At 41.4% G+C, this 21384-nt stretch overlaps 1 protein-coding gene across 1 annotated transcript; it reads left to right on the top strand.

Moving 5' to 3' along the window:
- The first annotated feature begins 2639 nt into the window (after positions 1–2639).
- Positions 2640–21366, top strand: LOC117384721 (choline transporter-like protein 5-A). The gene is made up of 22 exons (XM_033981875.2): positions 2640–2720; positions 3754–3802; positions 4636–4709; positions 6722–6806; positions 7368–7452; positions 8143–8277; positions 8575–8635; positions 10346–10469; positions 12374–12457; positions 12529–12641; positions 13933–14064; positions 14175–14274; positions 14373–14465; positions 14700–14787; positions 15738–16006; positions 17135–17229; positions 18121–18224; positions 18752–18825; positions 18912–18982; positions 20492–20580; positions 20730–20814; positions 21242–21366. The coding sequence occupies exons 1-22, from the start codon at positions 2648–2650 to the stop codon at positions 21328–21330; spliced, it is 2172 nt and encodes a 723-aa protein (XP_033837766.1). The 5' UTR covers positions 2640–2647; the 3' UTR covers positions 21331–21366.
- Positions 21367–21384: the final 18 nt, after the last annotated feature.

The raw sequence follows: 21384 nt of genomic DNA, 5'->3' as shown, positions 1-21384 counted from the left end.
ATGAGACTAGGATTCACTGTTTTGAAAGAGACTGAACACATCGACACTGCTTTGAATACAGTAGCAGCCTACATCACTTGAGCTGACAGAGAAGATGTTTTTGTTTCATTTTTTTGTTTTGTTGCAGTGTTTCATGTGGATAGTCCCAGTAATTACAGAGATATTCACTATAAACCAGGTCCAAACATCAGCAATCTGACAGTTACACATAAAATTGCACCATAGAATTCTGACTTGTCTCCAGCTCAGTTTAAATTAAATGATTTGGATTTGTTCCTCTATGTGTTTCTATTGTTTCATTATTGTTTCTGTGGAAGTCTTTGTGCAGAGGGCCTCACAGATGATTCATGTAGAGGTCTAAAGACACCACCTGCTGGCTGTGTCCTGCTAGTGCTGGTAGTTTCTACAGTAACCATAGTAACCACCCCAGGGTTGACATTTTTCTTCATAGGCTTTAAATATTTTCAAGAAGAAAATATTCCCCTCCAACGCAGCTTTCGCCCAGTTTGGTGTGCAGTTTAAACAGATCCTGATGGCGTTTACATGGCTTCTGTAAGCACACATCCTCTTCCTCAAACTCAAAAAGAGGGGCATATAGTTAAATGTGATGGGACATGGAGGGACATCATCACTGCAGTAACCCCATATGATTTTCAGTTTTTATCTGTTGTAACAAAGAGGGAGATTGGAGCAGCCATAAATCCCAACATAGTACAACCCCGAAAGTCTTGGAACAGGATCCTAAATGTGCAGGACAATTAAAATGGTCATCCCAGCGCTGGTATGTGTGGTGCTCCCAAACACCTCACATAGAATATAAACCATAGAATTTTAGGCTTGATATTGTAATAATTTACCACTTCAGATATACAAATATACTTGCCTTTTCTATGGCAGCGTCCAGATGATGGAAAAGCCTCCCTCTGCCTGTCAGATCCTCTCAGTCTTTAACACAGTTTAAGAATAGGCTGAAAACCCACCTCTTCTCCCTGGCATTTAATATTAGCTGGTGTTTTATTGTTCTTTTCCTATGACTTGTGTTATCTATATATTTGTTTTTGTTGACTTTTATGTGAAGCGCTTTGGTCAGATGAAGTTGTTTTAAATGTGCTGCATGAATAAACTTGATTTGAACAGAATTTTGTAATCATCTGTCTATGCATGCAGCAAATGATTAGAAAATGTGGTTTTATTACATGATAAGCGACTGTTGTGTTATGTTTGGGTAATGATTGCGTAATGCAGAATTATGGCCATATCATCTTTCAGTACCTTGTTTGGATATTTTTTGACATGCTAGTTCTACAGCTGTCTTTGCAGTCTGCTGTTAAAGAGCAGTGTGTGGGACAAATGAGGTCTCCTTTGGTACATGTGTCCAGTGTGTCAGAGGGGTAACAATGATCATATATGTATACAATATTCTAGTTAACAGCATAAGCCACACGTTTCTGGTACATATGACTGATACTTTTGTCAATCGTGCATGTACTCCTGTATTTGAATATATTCTTTGACAGCTCATAATCCCTCCAATTCAAGCTGACACTAGAGTGTGCTGTAGGCATGAGACCAGCAGAGGGAGCTAGAGAACAAGCACTGGCCCGAGCTCAGGTCACTCACAGACCACACATGTACTGCTTGACTGAAAAGGTGACACACTGCACTCAAAGCAAAGGCCCTCCTAGGAGCAGGATTTGTGTGGTCAATAGTTATGTAAGCCTAAACTATGTGCCTGAGTCCTTCTGAGCGGACAAAGTGACACCCTCAGGGGACACAAGAGGCAAGACACTTCACCCGCCTTGCTCAGTGTAGTGTGTGTGTGTGATGGTGGTGCTCAGAGGATCCGATGGTGCGGATTGGCAGACTCGTTTCCGTCCCAGGGCAGCTGCGGCTACAATAATTTACCACCATAGAGTGTGGAGTGAGTGAATAATGCAACGCAAAGTGCTGTGGGTGTCTTCAGAGACCTTATATAAATCCAATTTGAGCTAATGCATTTATTGCTAATTTTTATCTGTTTCCGTTAAACAGCCAGCGAGATGTCGGGATATTCAGTTGTACAAAATACACTGAAGAAATTCTAATTTGAGTCCTGGAATAACCAGAACGTCTTTAAAAACACAGAGGAGCAGATTAGATTAGATTATCACGAAGAGTTTACAAGGTGGAGCGAGTGCCATGAGCTCTGGAGATAGACACCGAATACGCAGAGTCTTATACATGAACGAACGCCTATAGTATTTTTGAGAAAAGTATATGGTTAAAGCTTTAAAGCGTCACTTTAGCAGAACATTAGATCTACTTTAAGAATCATCCAGGAATAAAATAGATTTTCTAAGCGTCCTGTTTTCATTTGTCCGTGCGTTTTGGGCATGTGCGCATTTGGAAAGGTTTCAGTGCGCCAGCATGACCTCACCACTAGTGTGCGTAATCAGGTGTTTGTGAGACAGCCGCGCGCGCCTTTGTGTCTGGTGAGCGGCACGAGCGCGGGTTCAGTGCGTAGTGCGCGTGCGTGAGTTTGTTTGCGCGTTTGAGCGCACGCGCGTGCGTATTTGGCACAGATGAACCACTCTGCGCGGGACAACCTGGCTCACGCTCCCTGCAGCCTGTGCGCTCCGGGCGGGCTGAGGAGACACACTGCGGCTCCATGGCTCCACACAGATACTCTCCGTCCTCCGCAGTTCAGAGCGAGAGCAGCGGCACCACAAGCACCTACTACGGTAAGACTGCCACGGGGTGACAGCTCTTAAAAATAACATCTACCTCACTTAAGATGACTCATACAAAATAAAGATTGAGTTTACTAAGAAGTTGTTCACTTTGTCTAGACCCAAAGGCATTTCAAGAGGATTTTTTTTTTTTTTTGTTTCTTCTGCACTTTTATTATCTTATTGCACGGCACATAAACTCGAACTTAAATAAGTATCGCTCAGACATACTTGAGAGTAGTTCGCGTAGCAGGTAAACAGGGTAAATAAATAAATAAATAAATAAACAAAGTAGTAGCTGACATCCACAGACAGGTTAATAAGGAGACATTGCGCTGACGGAGCGGTGCGCACGGTGCCATGTTTGGAGCAGAGGATTAGTGCGTATTAACGCGCACTAATGCCGTTGTAGCTCAGCCCTCTGCCCTGTGCAGCCACCGGACAAGACAAAGTACTGGTTGGGTAATTAAACACATATTGGCCTAGAGTAATGTAATGAATCTATGGGGCATATTCACAAGTAGAACAGTATCTAAGATGAAGTACACAAAAACTTCAGACTGATTCGATATCATTTGGTCTTACTTGTCACGGGTTGTAGTAGCTGGGCAATTTATTTTAGATAAATCAATAATTTATAATCATGATTACAAAATACTATACAAAATGTCCCATAGAGCTCCTGTATTTCTGGTTTAATCCTGCTTTAGTTCTGGTTTAGTCTGGATTTCATTCTGCTTTAGTCCTGGTTTATTCCTGGTTTAGTCCTGGTTTATTCCTGGTTTACTCCTGGTTTAGTCCTGGTTTATTCCTGGTTTAGTCCTGGTTTAGTCCTGGTTTAGTCCTGGTTTAGTCCTGGTTTAGTCCTGGTTTATTCCTGGTTTAGTCCTGGTTTAGTCCTGGTTTAGTCCCGGTTTAGTCCTGGTTGTATATGTTTCTTCGGTTTAGTTCTGGTTGCATATGTTTCTTCATGTTGATGATTGTTGCCTCTCATAATACCACACGTCTTTGCTCCCATATTTGACCAGTGTGTGTTCTGTTCCAGGAGAGCCACATGCATTTGACCCATCCTTCAGAGGACCCGTTCGCTCCAGGTACTGCGTGTTAGACACAGTTCTGTTAGTCCGCCTGTTGTCTCCTCCTTTGTTTTTTGTGTGTGCAGTTTATGACATGTATCTGATCTTTCCCACTTCCATCGTGTAATAACAAGTGTTTAAGATGAGTTCTTAGTTTCAGACGGAGAGCAAAGGCCTATATAAATATGCAAACTTATGATCCACAAACACTGAACCTTATTATTATTTTATTGTGGAATTTGCTGTTTAAAGAGCCCATGTTATGCTATTTTCTGATCTATGTTATAATATTGTACCCATCAAAAACAGACCTGGAGTTGTGTTTTGTTTCATTCACAAGAACAGAGCATTTTTGAGCTTTGGAGATGTAGACAGACAAATAATAAAGAATTACTCAAACATGTATGAATGAAACAAAACACAACTCCAGGTATGTTTTTGAGGAGGCAACTTTATAACATGACTAAACGCTCACAAGAGTCCATTTTGTGTAATATAGGGCCTCTAACTGTCAGACTGCAGATTTGTTGACCTGGTTTATGGTTATATCTCTGTAATCACTGGACCTATACACATGGAAGAAAAACTGGCACAATGTCAACATCTTCTCTGTCAGTATAAATAAACAAATGTCCTGTTTAGGTGTTTGATTGAACATACATTTGAGAGTGACTAAACTGTTGGCTAATGCTACCTAGATTGTGGCTGCAATTTTAGTAGTAGTATTAGAGTAGTGCCTTCAGTTAGCATTATGCCTCCAGGGTATGTTGATGACATCAGCTGCACAGAATCAGGTCTTGTAAAATGTGGATCTCCTCACTGCTTTCTTCTCCCTCATGTGGTGTCTTCAGGAGCTGCACAGACCTTCTGTGCTGTGTGCTGTTTGTGCTGGTGCTCCTCTCCTACAGTCTGCTGGGGCTCGTGGGTGAGTGGCTCTGTTTTTCATGCTGTACCTTCATCAGTATTGGTTAGGGATCAGTTCCACATATTTGCCATATTAATCTTATGACTTAAAGCTACTATATGTAATCAGACAGGCCGACCCGCCCCTGTTGCTTTCTCACATATCACCACTAGATGCTCTCTATGTTGCTGCTGTTTGACAGTGTGCCAGCTTTGGCCTGACAGAAGAAGACAGGTGAGTCTGAGCTCTTTTATAAATAAAAGAGTGCGTCAAAATCTACTTGAAGGCGGAGTGACTTAACTTGGGGAGCAAAGGGAGAGGAGACTCAAAGCTTCAAAAACTAAAAAACTGAAACTGAAACTAATAAATATGTTGTTTACGGCAAGTAGAGCATTTTCAAAACAATCAAAGGTAACCTGGTGATCTAAATATGTTAAGTGTTAGCAGTTAATACCTAATAGAAGTAAAACATCCCTCTTTTAAAGAACACATGTGATGCATTCTTGTGGCTTTAATTCCCTTGCAAACACAATTTTGGTCACCTTGGGATTGGGAAGTATTTCACTTTTTTTTTTTTTTTTACTTAAAATTATGCCTGTATTTGGATAATATACTAAAATGACACCTAGGCTTCCGGTGTGGTAACCAAATGAAGTCCTTATCCCCCATGAATGCTGTGCTAAAAGAGCTATGTGAGAAGTCCAGAGTTTTATCTGTGACACAGCGGGTAAAATGTGAACTGAGCATTTCTGAGTCTCAGAGATGACGACTGTGGATTAATGGATTAATGAAACAACTCCACGTATGTTTTTGACGAGGGGACTATATAACATGGTTAAAAGATCAGTGCGTTTAAGTTCCACTTTTAATGCAAATCGTACGGCCACCACACCAATAACAGAATATGTATTTATTCATTTTGGATAGTCGTCTGACATGAAAACACCATATTTAAAATTGAAGTCATTTGAGTAAGCTTAATGTGAGCCATGTGTGCCTTCCTCTACTACTACTCCAGCCCTCCTCCTGCCTCACTCCCTAACTGACTCCCTCATTCACTTTCTCTCCCTCCCTCCCTCCCTCACTTCTTCCCTCTCCCTCTCTCCCTCCCTCCGTCTCTCCACATGGGTGACATCATATAGGATGACATCATCTTGTGCCTCCTCACATGTTTTTGTCCTAGTTTGTCTGAAGTCCACTGCCCCTCCCTCCCTGAGAGAAGAGCCTACATCCTGAATAAACCACGAGCCCGAGACATTATAGAGATGTGCAGAAGATGGGCCCCAGCTCCTTCTGGACTCATCTGTTTTATGCTAGCACAGAATGATACATATTTTAAAAATATTAAGGATGAATACAACTCCTCCTTTTACTGGTAGATGGTCTGCCCCCGCGCTCAGTGTGCCAACCAGTCAGCCACTACGACCATGGCAACCACAGCAATCTCACCATAAAGGCAAACAGGCAGCCACAGGACCACCAGCTTAGATCTGTGGACAGATGGCACATGCATGCACGTTTGACCAGGTTCTTCATTTCAATAAAAAAGACCTGTCGTTTAAGTTCTATTTCAGTGTAAGGTTTCAGGCAGAGAAAAAACATCTGCATGGAGACATGCAAGTGGAATGTTCCATGGTATGACATTTAGCTTACTTATCCTGTGGGGACAGCCAGAGCATGCCACCAGGCCATGGTATGGGTCAAGTCTGTGGAGAGGCTAGCCCCCTCATAGTAATGTCATGTTTTTTTACTTCACGTTTGTCTTTGAGCAATAAAACACATGTTATTTAATAAATGCAAAATCTATTAGTTTAATGTTATATTGTGCAATATACTAGGCAAAACAATAACATTTCCATGGAGACAAGAAGGTGGCAGATGCTCCTCTAGAAAAGTTACATGGTGATTCTTGAGGTGATTTTAAGATTTAGGCTTTCATTAATAGAACTAAAATGTTGGCCATTTCTCTTCAGATCTGAGACAAGAATATTTTCTAATCTAATCCCAGACACCTGTTGGTCCTTGTGTTCCAGCCTGGCTCCATGGAGACCCCAGGAAGGTGATACACCCCACAGACAGCCGGGGCCAGTTCTGTGGGCAGCCAGGGACCCCCAATGAGTACGTGCAACACACACACACTCACACACATACACACACATTACATTCATTGCCTGGAAACTGATCCTAATTTTAACCATAGTCAATAAATGAGTTAACCATAACCTAAACTAACCCACATTTTAACCTTTATACAATGCTGTTGATCTAATATTCAAGGATTTAACTCTTGGGTCTTGAATTAACAAGTTTTGTTATCTCTGGAAGCTGAACTACCCACCTTTGCGTGCTATCCACATCTAACAGTAAAACATTTTACCCATAGCACACACATATGACAGAGCTATATGAGCCACTATATAATGCTTTGCGATCCTATATAATTATAATTTATGATAACCATTGATCATTGTGTTATAATGTGCACATTTTAAATTGCAATATACATCCAAAATGACTTAATAAAAGAAACAAGCCCACTGACTTCCGGTGGCCAATGGAAGCAGACGCTGAATGGTCACTTTAAGATTTGACCATTTTGCTGTCGTTTACACAGTACTGAGAATGTATTGTATATATGCCCTCTACTGAAATGTTCTCTATCTGTGTTGTGTCTTACAGGGATAAGTTGTTCCTGTTTTATTTTAACCTCTTGAAATGTGCCAACCCAGCCATCCTCATCAACCTGCAGTGCCCCACCACACAGGTACCACACAGGCTGGACAAGAGCACATGGACCTGTATGTTGTTAACTGTAGTTTTGAGTAGTTCATAAAACAAACTACCAATTCAAAAGCCCTCTGAAACAAATCAGAAATAGTGTTGTGGTTTTCTGTGTTCTTAGATTCAAGTTTGTGTATCAAATAAAGTACAATTAGAGGTGTCTTATAGGAAACCATCTTTTTAAAGTCCCACCACATAACTTTCTAGACATTGTTTTTTTCAATTTGAATGTTTTAATGGCACTGAAAAACATAAAAACATGTGTCCTTACTGTGACCAGGCTTGCATCTCCACAAACCTGACTCCTCCTGCCTGTTTCCATGGAAATGTTTGTCCTCTGGCTATAATCTTCCACAGTATGGCATAAAATGTATCTCCATGGTGTATGTTCCAAAGTATGGTTTGTATTTTCTATTTCAATGGAATCATGCAGTTAACGTGCCACCTCCAGAAAGTTACACAAAAAAGCTGTCTCGTTTTGACCAAGATGGTTTGAATAAATAATTTAAACATAACATTGGCATACATATTAATCAAAACAATACGTTGGAAGTGAGTCTACTCAAATCCATATTTATACTGTGAATATCTTGAAGTAGATGTAAGTTGCATAGATCCATGTTTGCAGAGTATTGTGTTGTGAGGACATGCTAACGTTCTGTGGTGGGTGCAGATGTGTGTGTCCAGGTGCCCGAGTAAGTTCCTCACATACTCCGAGGTGCAGCAGCAGCAGAGGCTCGGCCTGGGCAGGAGCTCCTGGGAGGACTATCGGCACTTCTGTAGAGCAGGCTTCAACAAACCCCTCAAGGTACCCCCACAGTCAGGCCTATCTGACCCATCTAGGTCTCCATAGGGACCCCTGTGCTGTGAGTTTAGCCAGACCTAGTGTGACCCATCCAGGCCTCCATAGGGACCCCTGTACTGTGAGTTTAGCCAGGCCTAGTGTGACCCATCCAGGCCTCCATAGGGACCCCTGTACTGTGAGTTTAGCCAGGCCTAGTGTGACCCATCCAGGCCTCCATAGGGACCCCTGTACTGTGAGTTTAGCCAGGCCTAGTGTGACCCATCGAGGCCTCTATAGGGACCCCTGTGCTGTGTGTTTCAGCCTGTGTCCCAGGTGCTACGGGACGAGGACTGCCCCTCCATGCTGGTGCCCAGTCGTCCAGGTCAGCCCCACTACTCTTCTCTGCTGTTTTACTTCTAATTACATTTTTTTAACAGACGTCCCTGTGTACACTGGTGTTGTCATGATACTAACATTTCAAATTTGAGTTTTCATTCCTGTGAATGTGGCTTTTTTACTTAAATGCGTATATAGTTTCTATACTCATTTTAGTATTGATTAGAATACTGACTAATGCTTCAATACTTTTGCCAACCCTAGTATACACATGCTTTTAAAGGAGGTGTTATTCATTTTCACTTTTATATTCAAACTACTCTAATCACATTTTGGTTTAATCTTTCAAGGTAATCTCAGGGGTCTTGGTTTGTGATGTTAAAACTACAAAAGAAAGGACAAATGTCATTAGTCTGTCTGCGGAATCGGCCACTTTACTGATTAAGTCATGACCTCAGACAAACGAACCAGCTCATGGCACGTGTTCAGATTTCAGAATGTTAACAACTGGAAATTTTCAACCGTAAGAGTCAAAGAGCCACACGACACACTGACCTGCCAAGACAGATAGACACACACACACACACACACACACACACACACACATTACTTCCCATAAAACACTCCTCTCCTTACAAAACAACAGCAAGCATTGTACTTCTATTCATTTCAAGATAAGTGTCCACCCTCAACACACACATCAAATGCAGCTTAGCCAGAGTTAACACAGCACCTACCCAGAGGTCAGATACCCCCCACATACACATATAAACACAAACACACACACACACACCCACACACAGGCATCTCTTCCTCTCTCTGTTTCGCTCGCTCTATCAAACACACACACATTTTCTCTTTATCTTCATCTCTGTCTCTCTTTGACACACAACTACTGAACACACTTCAGAAACACATGTAGGGCCTGTATAATAATTTTTTAGCATGGGCAATCTTCCACGCCACTTTATAGGATGCAAGTGTCACAGTTTCTCCATGCTTGTTCAATTGCTGAAACATTTGAGACTGTCTTTTTACCTGTTTTTTCAAGGTGTTCAGTTTGTGCTTGCGTAGTTCAGAACCTTTGGGGAATTCCTTGTCCATATGAGCCTGGAGAGGCTAAAATGACGCTGAAGATTTGAAGCCTTGAAATGTGATATTGTAGTATTGCAGATTAAACAGAGTGATTTGCCAGTCCGTTCAATAAAAAAGTAAGCATCTTCATTCTTATTTTCATTTAGTTTTGCATTTTGACTCAAGGGTAACAGTCTGCACGCACATGAAATGTTTACTTATTTTCGCGGGATTAGACGTAACCCGCGCAGATGACCAGCGGTCACGTGTCAGACGCAGCGTAAAAAAAGCTGATAAATCAGTTTTTATATATTGTCTATTGTTTGTTTTAATAAGCCCTTGTGGATTTGAATGTGTTTTAAGAGAGAAAAAATAAGTGAAACATGAAACGATGCAAAGAGCCATAATATATAGAAAATATGATGAGAGGCAAAGAGCCGCATTCCTATTGGCAGAGAGCCGCGTGTTCGCCACCCCTGCTTTAGTGTTTGTTTGTCTAAGGTGGTATCCCAGAAAGCTTTGCGATGTGATGTACTATTGGTACAAATGTAAACTGTGTTTTATATTCACTACATCATTTCTTGGTCTGAATATAACACTGCTCTTGTCTCCTGTGTCCGGGTCAGTTCTGAGGATGTGTCTGACTCCTGTTTCTCTTGTCTTGCTCTCTTCTCCTGGTCAGTTCTGCGGAGGTGTCTGCCTGACCTCTCTTCTCACAATGGCTCTGTGACTGTGGCCAACAAGACTCAGTTTGTGGATGCACTGGAAAAAGCTCGGAGCGTCTCAGAGCTGCAGGAGGCCGCCAGGTACTGCCCTTATCACATACTGCCCTGATCACGTACTGCAAAAGGGCCTCTATGTGACTTAAATAACAAATATTTAACTTGATTTCAGGAGGGTTTTTTTTTTTTTTTTTACTATTTATCATAGTAAATATTTATCTTACTATTTATATTTATACTATTTATCTTTTTTACTTTTGAGCTGACATATTGAGTGTAATTGAATTACTCTAGCTATTTTATTTGTTACATTTTTTAAACTGAATTGTCTGTCCATTTATTTTATCTTTTTTATTATCACTATTATGATATTTATTATTTATTTATGATTATTTATTTTTTTTGCTATTTTTATTAAAATTATTAGGAAATATCTTAAAGAGGACCCACCTCTTTAAGGTATTTCTGTCTTTTTACTTCTATGGAGTATTAACTGCTAACACATAACATTTTGATCACCATGTTAGCTTTTATTGTTTTAAAAATGTTATATTTTCTGAAGACAAGGGCGAGCATGGCTTGTGAGCTGAGCATTCTACAGAATCTTACAGCTAACCTTAAGGAGTGTTCAAACAGGGTCCAGAGGAGATCACTAAAATGCTCAAAGGCTGTTTCAGGTTTTAGATGCAAAAAATGCTGATTCCCCATGTTTGGTCTTGACTCTGGGCAGACCCTGAGGTCCTTAGAGTGTGAGATGGTTCATATGGCACTGACATGTCAGAGATGTACTTTGGTGCTGGGCCATGTTGTACACAAGCAGAACTGCTTTAAAGGCTAGTAGTCTAACCTACTGGGGACAAATACATGGATAAGTCTCTCCAAGTCTGGTTTAGTATACCTTTGATTTTTGAAATGTTTTGGATGGTAAAAAGCTGCAGATGGTACTGATTTGATGTGGCTGTTAAAGTTCAAGTCTGAGTCCATTATTAACCCTAGATTTGTAGTCTGATTTGAAGGTTTTAGAGAGAGAGACTGGAGGTGACTGCTGACACTTTCTCTTTGTTTCTGTGGGCCAAAGATGATGACTTCAGTCTTGTCTGAGTTTTGCTGCAGAAAGTTGTTTTACATCCACACACTGATCTGTTGGGTGCAGTGGCAGAGTGAATCCACTGGTCCATATTCACCTGCTGCCAGTGAGACACATCTGAGTGTCATCTGCATAGTTGTGGTAGGACACATTATTGCTGTGTATTAACTGGCCTAATGGCAGCATGTAGAGATTGAACAACAAGGGTCCCAGGATTGACCCCTGGGGCACCCCACATGTCAGGGATGTTTTATCTGAGACACATTTCAACAAAGTACTCCATGTCTTCTAGGTAGGACTTGAACCAGTTTAGTGCAGTACCAGAGATGCCCACCCAGTCCTCTAGTCTCTGTAAGAGGATCCCAAGATCCACAGTGTCAAAGGCAGCACTCAGATCTAATGAGATCAAGACTGAGACTTTGCTAGGTCTAGGTGGCAGTAGGGGTGTAATTTGTGTTGTGGAATGGATGGCAATGTTAATGCCCTGAACCTTAACATTAAAGAATACTGCAAAATCATTGCACAGATGTGGAAATTTGTTCTAGCGGCAGCGGAGCTGGAGGGTTGTTAATCTGTTTACTGCTGCAAATAGTATAGGAGAGTTCCAATACTGTTAGAAAAATAACTGTCCTTTGTTCTACATAAACTATGGTTGTACATGTACATCTCATGTACATCTAAACCCTCTTCAAGCATGTTTTTGATGAGGGAACAACGTTATAAGATGGTAGAAGGCTCCAAAAAGTCAATTTTGCTTAATAACCCTGATCTAGATTTGACCAACTGACAAAATAATTCAAATTTTGTCAAAACTACTCAAATCTAGAGAGTTATTCAGAGTTCAAGCCATTTTCAACTGATTTTTTTTTTTTTTTAACCATCTACCATCTGTGTCCTGCAGGGGGATCACAGGCCTGCTGGACACCAGAGAGATGGGACTCAAGATCATGGAGGACTACGCCAAGTCCTGGTTCTGGATCCTCATGTAAGACCAGACCAAATACCAAAGACTGCTATTGTGCCTTGTGGCGCTGTGTTACCTGTGCTGTCCTCCAGGGGGCTCCTGATGGCTCTGGTGGTCAGCCTGATCTTCATCCTGGTCCTGAGGTTTACAGCTGGTCTTCTGCTTTGGGTCACCATCCTGGCCTTCATCCTGCTGCTGGCCTACGGTCTGTACTCACTCTGATGCTGATAAAGATTCAGCTTCACAAACATGAATTCCCAGATACTAATTGATGCAAAACTATTGCTGGGTTTTGTATGACGTCACAGGACTTAATACAGATGGGGGACAGCTAAAATTAATATTGTTATTCAGATTTTGGTTGTAATATAGTGATTTATAAGGTGTAATAATAGAAATGATCAGGTTGAAGTGTCCGTTATCTCCCCTTAAGCTCTGCACAGTCACAGCAGTAACAGGAAAATAGTTTTAGTTTCCATTTTGCCGTATAAAGATAATTTGAGGTGAAAAATAAAATTGCTCCATGGACAAAATGAGGCAGAAAAAGCCAAAGAAAGATTTTTGTTTGTTGTGCTGTTCATAGTTCTGCCTCAGTGCCACGCTATCAGAATGTTGAGGGGCACTTTTCAAATAAAATGATGTCAGTGCATAACTTCTATTGAAACCAGATACCCATTTGAGCAGGTCTCAATACTGAAACATAAATACACACATGGTAACATTAAAGATGCATCATAGAACTTTTCTGGTGTTGGGGTCTGCCACCTGCTTGTCTCTGTAAACGTAGGCATTTATTCATAGACATTTTTTTCTCCACTGATCTGACCCGTAACCTGGCCTAGTGACATCACCTGCTTGTTTCTAATATATGTTTAATGCCATACTGTGGAACACTGCAGGCACCTTCACCTAAAAGTTACACAGAGGACCTTTAAAGGGCCTATATTACACTAGTTTCACATCTGTGTTATTGTAATGTTTCCTTATCAAAAAATATACCTAGGTTTTGTTTCATTCACACATGTTTAACACACAATCCCTGCATATTTAGGCTGAGTTCTTCTCTCAAACAGAAGACACTCTGTTCCACCTTGTGATGTCATGTGGTAATACAGGTGCTCCACTCTGTTTTCAAACTCCATATTCTCCCTTCACTAGAAAAAATTGGATAATTTCAGCCTTGGAATATCCAATCTCTACTAAGCAAAGGGTAAAATGTAGCTGTTAACTTGAAAACTTCAGCTTAATGACATCACAAGGTGGAACAGAGCGTTTTGAGCTTTGGAGATGTAGAAGACTAATAATGCAGGATTATTCAAACATGTGTGAAGGAAATAAAACACAACTCCAGCTATGTTTTTGATGAGGTAACAACATTATAACATGGCTAAAATCTGAAAGGAGTAATTTTTCTGTAATATAGGACCTTTAAAGAAAACTATAATAAAACCTAGATCTGCAGAGCCTCCAGTTGATGTGGTTGTGTGTGTGTGCAGGAATTTGGGTGTGTGTCCTGGAGCTGTCCCGTCTGAGGAACAGTCCTGGCTCTGAGGTGACCATCACTGAGCTGGGCCTTCACACTGACCTGCAGTTGTACCTACAGCTGCAGCAGACATGGACTCTCCTCTGTGAGTTAAGAGCTAGCTCCAAAAGATTCACTCACTTTTTATCCAGATTTACTTTAACACCTGTGCTTTATTTTTATGTATCCTGTCTTATGGTTGTCCCTCCTGTGCAGTGGTGTGTCTGGGCTCAGCTGAAGTGGCTGTTCTACTGGTTCTGCTCTTCATGAGGAGGAGGGTGCGCATCGCCATCGCACTGCTCCGAGAGGCCAGCAAGTAAACAAGCACACACATAAAAACACACAGCAAGGGAACAACAACAGATAAAACATAATAGAATGCATTTTTGGTCTTCATACTTATGTGTGTGACAGGGCCATCGGGCGCATCACCTCTACACTTTTTTACCCTGTGGTCACCTTCATCCTGCTGACCTCCTGTGTGGCCTACTGGGCCCTCACTGCTGTGTATCCTTTGACAGATGTCCACACAGGCTGGATCAGAGCAGAACCAGAGCAGAACCAGGAATAGAACCATCAGTAGTAGCAGTTCTGGTAGGAGACAAAGTGATAGAAGAAGAACTTGTAGTTGTGCTAAAGGTGCTACTGAAATGAAGGTCCATCCCGTGCTTCTGTGCAGTATGTTTCACCTTCCATATATATGCACATAGATACATACATTTTCCTGAGTTGCAGTGTCAGACACCTGTCCTCTTCAGGCGAGGCTGTGTACAAAGTTATGGCTCCAGACGAAAGCTGTCCTCAGGCCAACAGCACCTGCAACCCAGAGGTCAATCAGACACGCATACACGCATACACATGTTCTGCCAATCAATTCGTCGAATAATAAGGGGAGTGGCAAAAGTTCTCAAAACTATTATGTATCTGTATGTATCTGACCCAAACTACACTCACAAGACTACACGTCACTAGAGTTCATTAAAAAACTACTATTTATGCAGAAAAAGTACTAGGAATCAGTGTATTTTTACAAAGGCAGATTAAACTTGAGTCATGAGTTAATCAGCCTTTTTACATATAAATACCAAAAAGTACCAAATCTTCAGCTAACTCATCCGCTCACTTCTCCTTTCAGCTGTTGTCCCATATAAACCTTAGAATCTAAATAAAATGATTATTTGACTAATACAAATTTTGCTTGACTAGGACTTTATCAGCCGATTAATCGACTAAACGACTAAAGGACTATGGCCCTAGTATTCGCATGCATGAATTTCTTTGCCACTAGCACAGCTTTAGAACAGCTTTTTCAGATAGACAAGTGAAACATAATGGACTACTCTTGGACAGCCAATCAGCTCTCATCCCAAATCGTGAAATAGTGACTCACATGGCTCTGTCTTACCAGTTTGCAGAAGACAGATGTTTACTAATTAGATGAAGACAGCGAGTAGTGGCCTCGTTATATATAAACCCTAATCATAACCTATTTAAACCAATATCTGAGCTTCATAGGTCCTATATTATGCAAAATTGACTCTCGTGAGCTTTAACCTATGTTAAAAACACATCTGAGTAATCCTCCAACATGTGTGAATGAAACAAAAGACAACTCCAGTTATGAGGAAACAACATTACAACATAGATCAGAGTTAGTTTAGGCCTTTAAACCACGTTGTTGACCTAATAATACACACACTTCTGCCACCTCTAGGTTAGCCCCCATAAAATACACATTGAAAGTCTAGGACAGCACACTGACACTTATGTTTTGTCCAGACCTTCAGCCGCTCTTCTGTGCACAGCGCCCCCTCCTGTGCTGGAGCTCAGTGCCTCTTCGCCTTTTACGGGGGAGAGACGCCCTTCCACAGACACCTGCCTCTTCTGCAGATAGCCAATCTGATAGTTTTCCTCTGGCTGCTCAACTTTAGCCTTGCCTTGGAACAGTGCACCTTAGCCGGGGCTTTTGCCTCCTACTACTGGGCCCAGAGAAGACCCCAGGACCTCCCCCCATGTCCTGTCTACTCCTCCTTCAGCCGGGCACTCAGGTACATTACAGAAATACAGTGCTGCATTATACTGAGGTGGCATTGAGCAGGAGATTTACACAATGGAGATTAGAATAAAGAAGATTATGATGATATAACAATTGATATTTTGCAGTGACATCATACTGGAGGGTTCTGCATGTATGTCTATGGTGAAATATTCAGCAGATAGCATGATGACACAGTGTATACATTAGCAAACATTGCCAATAAAGTTTTAAGATTTGTGTTTTTTAACTTTGTGATCAATAGCGTCCATGGTCCTGTTTAAGAGTTTGATTTTCAACAAAAAAGTGAGAGTGACTAACTGAAAAACTTTTGGCTAATGTCTGACAGACTTGTTTAACAGAACAAATCATCTCAGCTGTTGAAGTTTCAACTAAGCCAGCTCTCTCTGGTCAGATGGCATTAAATTAAACCTCAGATTAAAGTCTAACTTGAGTAACAGAGCCTCAAACAGAGCAGCGCCTCCAGTTAGCATCACACCCCCCTGATGTAAAGTATCAGTAAGGTGACACGTTGATGTTGATTTTGATGGTAATTCTCACTGTGGACTGAGGGAGTGTGACGTCAACCATAGCATTTAGCTGGAACCAAATGAAACCAGTCATGGCAATGGAGCCAAGTTCCATATTTAGAATTTTGAGTGCGCAACCAAAGAGCCAGTCAGGATCGAGGCTGTTGAGAGTATCACCCCTTCAACTTGGACTGCTGATTTGACAGGGAGCGGGCACTTAGCAACGAGGCACAATAGCTGTCGATCAAATCTGATGATAACACTGGCAGACCTCGAGGAAAGAAGACACCTGATTGGTCTGTTATTAATGTCGATATTTTGGTTTATGGACAAATAGCTAAATAACACCAGGATCATGTAGAGCTGGTTAAAATAAGAACATTTTAGCACAGAATAGGAAGCCTGATAACAGCAGTTACATTTTTCAAAAGGATTAGATTGGAGCCGGAGTCGATGGAACCAATTTGCACCAATGCACTTCCTATTTGGAACATGGCAGCTGTGTGTTACACTGATAATTCAAATGATGTTGATAAAGCTGAGGTGATGCTGTGTTCACCATGGCAGAACAGGCCAGACTGACAGTGATTATCCTGTTGTGTTGTGTGCAGGTACCACATCGGCTCTCTGGCCTTCGGCTCTTTGGTCTTGTCTCTGGTACAGTTTGTGCGCATCCTGCTGGAGTACCTGGAGACCAAGCTCAAAGGTACAACTCACTCCTGAGCTCCAAATGGGGTTTAACTGTGTCTATAATTAAATGCCTACCTGAATCTACTACTCTTCCAGCCACTATGTCAAAGAACAAATATTATGCATTATTTGTATTGTTGTTGGCTTTAAGGCATTTCTTGAGTATCTTTGCTTCTTGTTTTAGTCTGTCTTCTGATGGTAGACATCTTGTTTTTACAGTGTTTCTGCAAAAATGGTTAGGACACTATCTACTGGCAGCAGACGGAATAACATTTAAAACATCTCAACGAGGGTTAATAACTGTTTCCAACATGCTAACAGAGGCAGTCAGTCACAATGAACGGGATTTGACAGTGGAAATGCTCAGATTTTGATTTATTTTATTAACTTAAAAACAAACAACTTAATGAGAGTGGTCCTACTAAACACGGATTTGTCAAACAAGCATGAATAAAGCAAAATAACAGAACATTGGTATAACATGGTTAAAAAACAATTTTGCACAATTTCTGTTCTTTGAATTGTATTTCAATTCATGAGGATTGCTACTTCACAGGTAAAAGTCCAGTGATCAGGCCTCCTGTGTGTCCATTCTGGTTCATTACCACTGTGTGCTTGTGTAGCATGTCAGAAAAGGTTGCTAACTGGAGTTGTTGCTTTGTTTTTTCAATGGTAATTCCCTCTGCTGCCAGATCCCAGTATAAGGAGCACAGCTGTGGAAATATGGTACCTATCATCTTTTTACTATTTCTTCTAAAGTTCTAAAACAAGAGATGTCAAAGTAAAGGTACTCACTAGCATGTTTAACGGTTAACTACAACACAATCAATCGATAATATTTGTCCTTTAAGTATATTGTCCCATAGTCTAATGTCCATTAGAGTGACCAGTGTGTGCTTGTGTCCAGGGCTGAACAACTCAGTGTCTCACTTTGTCCTCTGCTGTCTGAGCTGCTGCTTCTGGTGCCTGGACAGATTCCTCCGCTACATGAACCATAACGCCTACATTATGGTAAGAGAAGGGACTACTTACTTTTGACACTAGAGGGCATGGGTAAAGCACCATTGTCTCATGGTCCATTCTCTCCAGGAAACTACTGCTTTTGATATATGTGATATATGTGTTAATGGAATCATAGTAGTGAGTAAAGGTAGATTTGAAAATGATCCAGTGAAAAGAAAACACAGAACAGTACAGGGACAGACTCGTCAGCTTGGCTAGTACCGTATTTTCCGGACTATATGTTGCTCTGGAATATAAGTAGCACCAGCGAAAAACACATATAAGTAGTACTGGAGTATAAGTCACATTTTTTGGGGAAATTTATTTTATAAAATCCGAGGTTGATGGCATAGATTGGCAGTCTCGTTTCCTTCAGTTCTTTTGACTACTTGTGATATAAGGAAGGAAACCCATGTACACATGGGGCAGAATGTGAAATCAGACACATGTTTTATAGTTTATGTTTTAATATGTTTTGATCATGGAGTGTGTAAGACTCTGTCTTTATGTAATGCAGTTGTGTTGAAACCCACCAGGTGGCTCTGTATGGGAAGAACTTCTGTACATCTGCACGCAACGCCTTCTTCCTCCTGATGAGGAACGTGGTCAGGTAACAGCTGTTGGGAAGTAACTATCGTAAACACCTGTAGTGATAATACAGTATTCCAGTACATTTACACTTTCACTTGGCCACAGGGTGGCAGTGGTGGATCGCCTCACTGATGTTCTGCTGTTCCTGGGCAAGGTGCTGATCGCCGCAGCAGTCGGTGAGATTTTTAAGTTTTTGTTACTTAATGATAACTTGTCACACATGTAGACAATTATTTTACTGTTTTTTATTTTATTCTACAATACTGGAAGACTGTTTTGAACTTTTAACCATGTAATTATATAACGTATCCTTATCACTGCTCTCAAAATGCTTTCCTCACACTGCTACATATTGTGGTAATCCGTGAAGCCCCTTTATGTTTTTAAAGTCCACATAACAAGACATCATGATAATCCCTCACTCCTCAGTCAGCGCCCTCTGCTGGAGTTTTGTTTATAGACATTTCATATGGTAGATTTCAGTAGTGTGCGGTGGCCTTTATGGGTCAGCTCTTGAGGTGAACATCAATACTCAACAATTTAATAACACCACTTTTTATACAAAGTGCCTTGCAAATTACTGCATTTATTTTTACTGACATTAAATGTATATATACTGAGCCATTTAGAGTCAAATTAGAGAAGTTAACATTTTGGATTGGGCTATTTATTCACAGATTTGTCCTCCTCCTACACCTCATTTATGCAGTTGAGCCTTCAGTACTATTGTTATCTATGTAATTCTCCCTACACATGTGTAATGCACTTACTACTCAAAATGTATATTTATGAAGAGATGCTAACAACAGTGCACAGGTCAGACAGAGAGCTCACACTCACCTCACAGATGCAAATCAAAACCATGTTCTTTCTTGAGGAAACGTCCTTTATTGGTGCAGGTCCAGAACAGCCACATGTTCCTCTACACATGTGTAATATTCATGTTATTCCACTAACGCTGTCGCTCCTTCATAAACACACGGGTCACAGATCAGACGTCTCTGACCAGACTGTGGCTCTTAGCTGCCCCAGCCACTGTCACTTCATTGTTCTGTCCGGATCCTCCATTTTACACAAACTAGGCCTGAAAATAGCTCACTGTTTGATTAAATGACTGTCTATATTTCCAAATAACATCTAATCATTTGAAACATGAAGCTGCTGTTGTTGTCTCCTGCACATGCGCCCTCACTAGAAATCTCTTCGGTCCATGGGGTTTATTCAGCACTGCTTGAGCCGGCTGTGTACACATATGCAAGTCTCTTAAACAACTGGCTGGCCTCTACAGTTGTAAAAGGACATGTTGTGAGTGTGGTATGGCATCGCCTCTGTAGTACAGGACAACAACACACAAGTTAATGAGACGTTCAGAACTGTGGTTTGCTCAGTGGCCAGTAGGATTTACTTAAGGACACTGTGATTTAAAAACATGCTCCAGACAGGCAGAAGTGACGGGAAAACGGGATTATTTGGATTTATTTTGTACTACTACTATTTTGTACTAACTATTTAGTTATACTTTTGATATGTGATTTTAGAGTTTATTGGACAAGTACAGCTTGCCTTTATTGCCCTGGTTATACACATATAGATTATTTTAAGTTGTGTACATGTAATGTCCAAGCTAGAGATCATGTGTTTACATGTGCACATGAATGAGCCATATCTGCTGTGTGTGATTCCAGGGGCAGTGGCGTTCTGCTTCTTCACCAAAAAACTCCCCGTGCTCCAGGACGAGGTCCCTCAGCTCAACTACTACTGGGTCCCCCTACTGGTCAGCCTCAGTTCCATGTTTGTGACTTCTTCTGTATATTTGATATAACATGACTGTGTGTGTGTGTGTGTGTGGGGGGGGGTGTGTGTGTGTGTGTGGGGGTGTGTGTGGGGGTGTGTGCGCGTGTGCGTCTGTGTGTATTTTTACAGACGGTGGTCCTGGGGGCCTACCTCATTGCTCATGGTTTCTTCAGTGTGTATGCCATGTGTGTGGACACGCTGTTCCTCTGCTTCTGTGAGTACACACACAAACACACATACACAGGCTTCTTGGGCACTACCAAGAGCACTTACTGCCAGCTCAGTGCTTATCAGGCCTACATAATCAGAGGTATAATACACAGTGGTTCTCAAATAGTGGCATCTCACCGCGCCCCCCCCAGGGGGGCACGCGTACGCAACGCGCACACAGCAAAGAACAGGAGAGAGCGAACAGATCGTGACACAGGGCAGTGAACAAGAGACAATTTTGCTAAAGAGCTATAACAGAAGGATATGCTGACAGACTAGACATTGTTTTACTTCAAAATCTAAAACCCACAGATCCAAGTGTGTACTTTGTTCTTCACAAATGGGTGATGTGTCATAGTTGTCTGGAGTGGGCTCAGGTACAGCTTTGCTTTGCCTGGATGAATGTTCTGATCTTTGCTCTGACCAATCAGGTGATGACCTGGAGAGGAATGATGGGAGCCCAGAGAGGCCATATTTCATGTCTCCGGAGCTGCACAGGATTCTGGGAAAACCTCACTGACATTTGCACGCAGTTCACTTTGGACTTTGTCTTTCTATTTGTATATATACATTT

Source organism: Periophthalmus magnuspinnatus, chromosome 17 (genome assembly GCF_009829125.3).
Source record: "Periophthalmus magnuspinnatus isolate fPerMag1 chromosome 17, fPerMag1.2.pri, whole genome shotgun sequence".
Classification (NCBI taxonomy): Eukaryota; Metazoa; Chordata; class Actinopteri; order Gobiiformes; family Gobiidae; genus Periophthalmus; species Periophthalmus magnuspinnatus.
The sequence above is the reverse complement of the archived record's forward strand: the minus strand, read 5'-3'. Positions and strand labels throughout refer to the sequence as shown.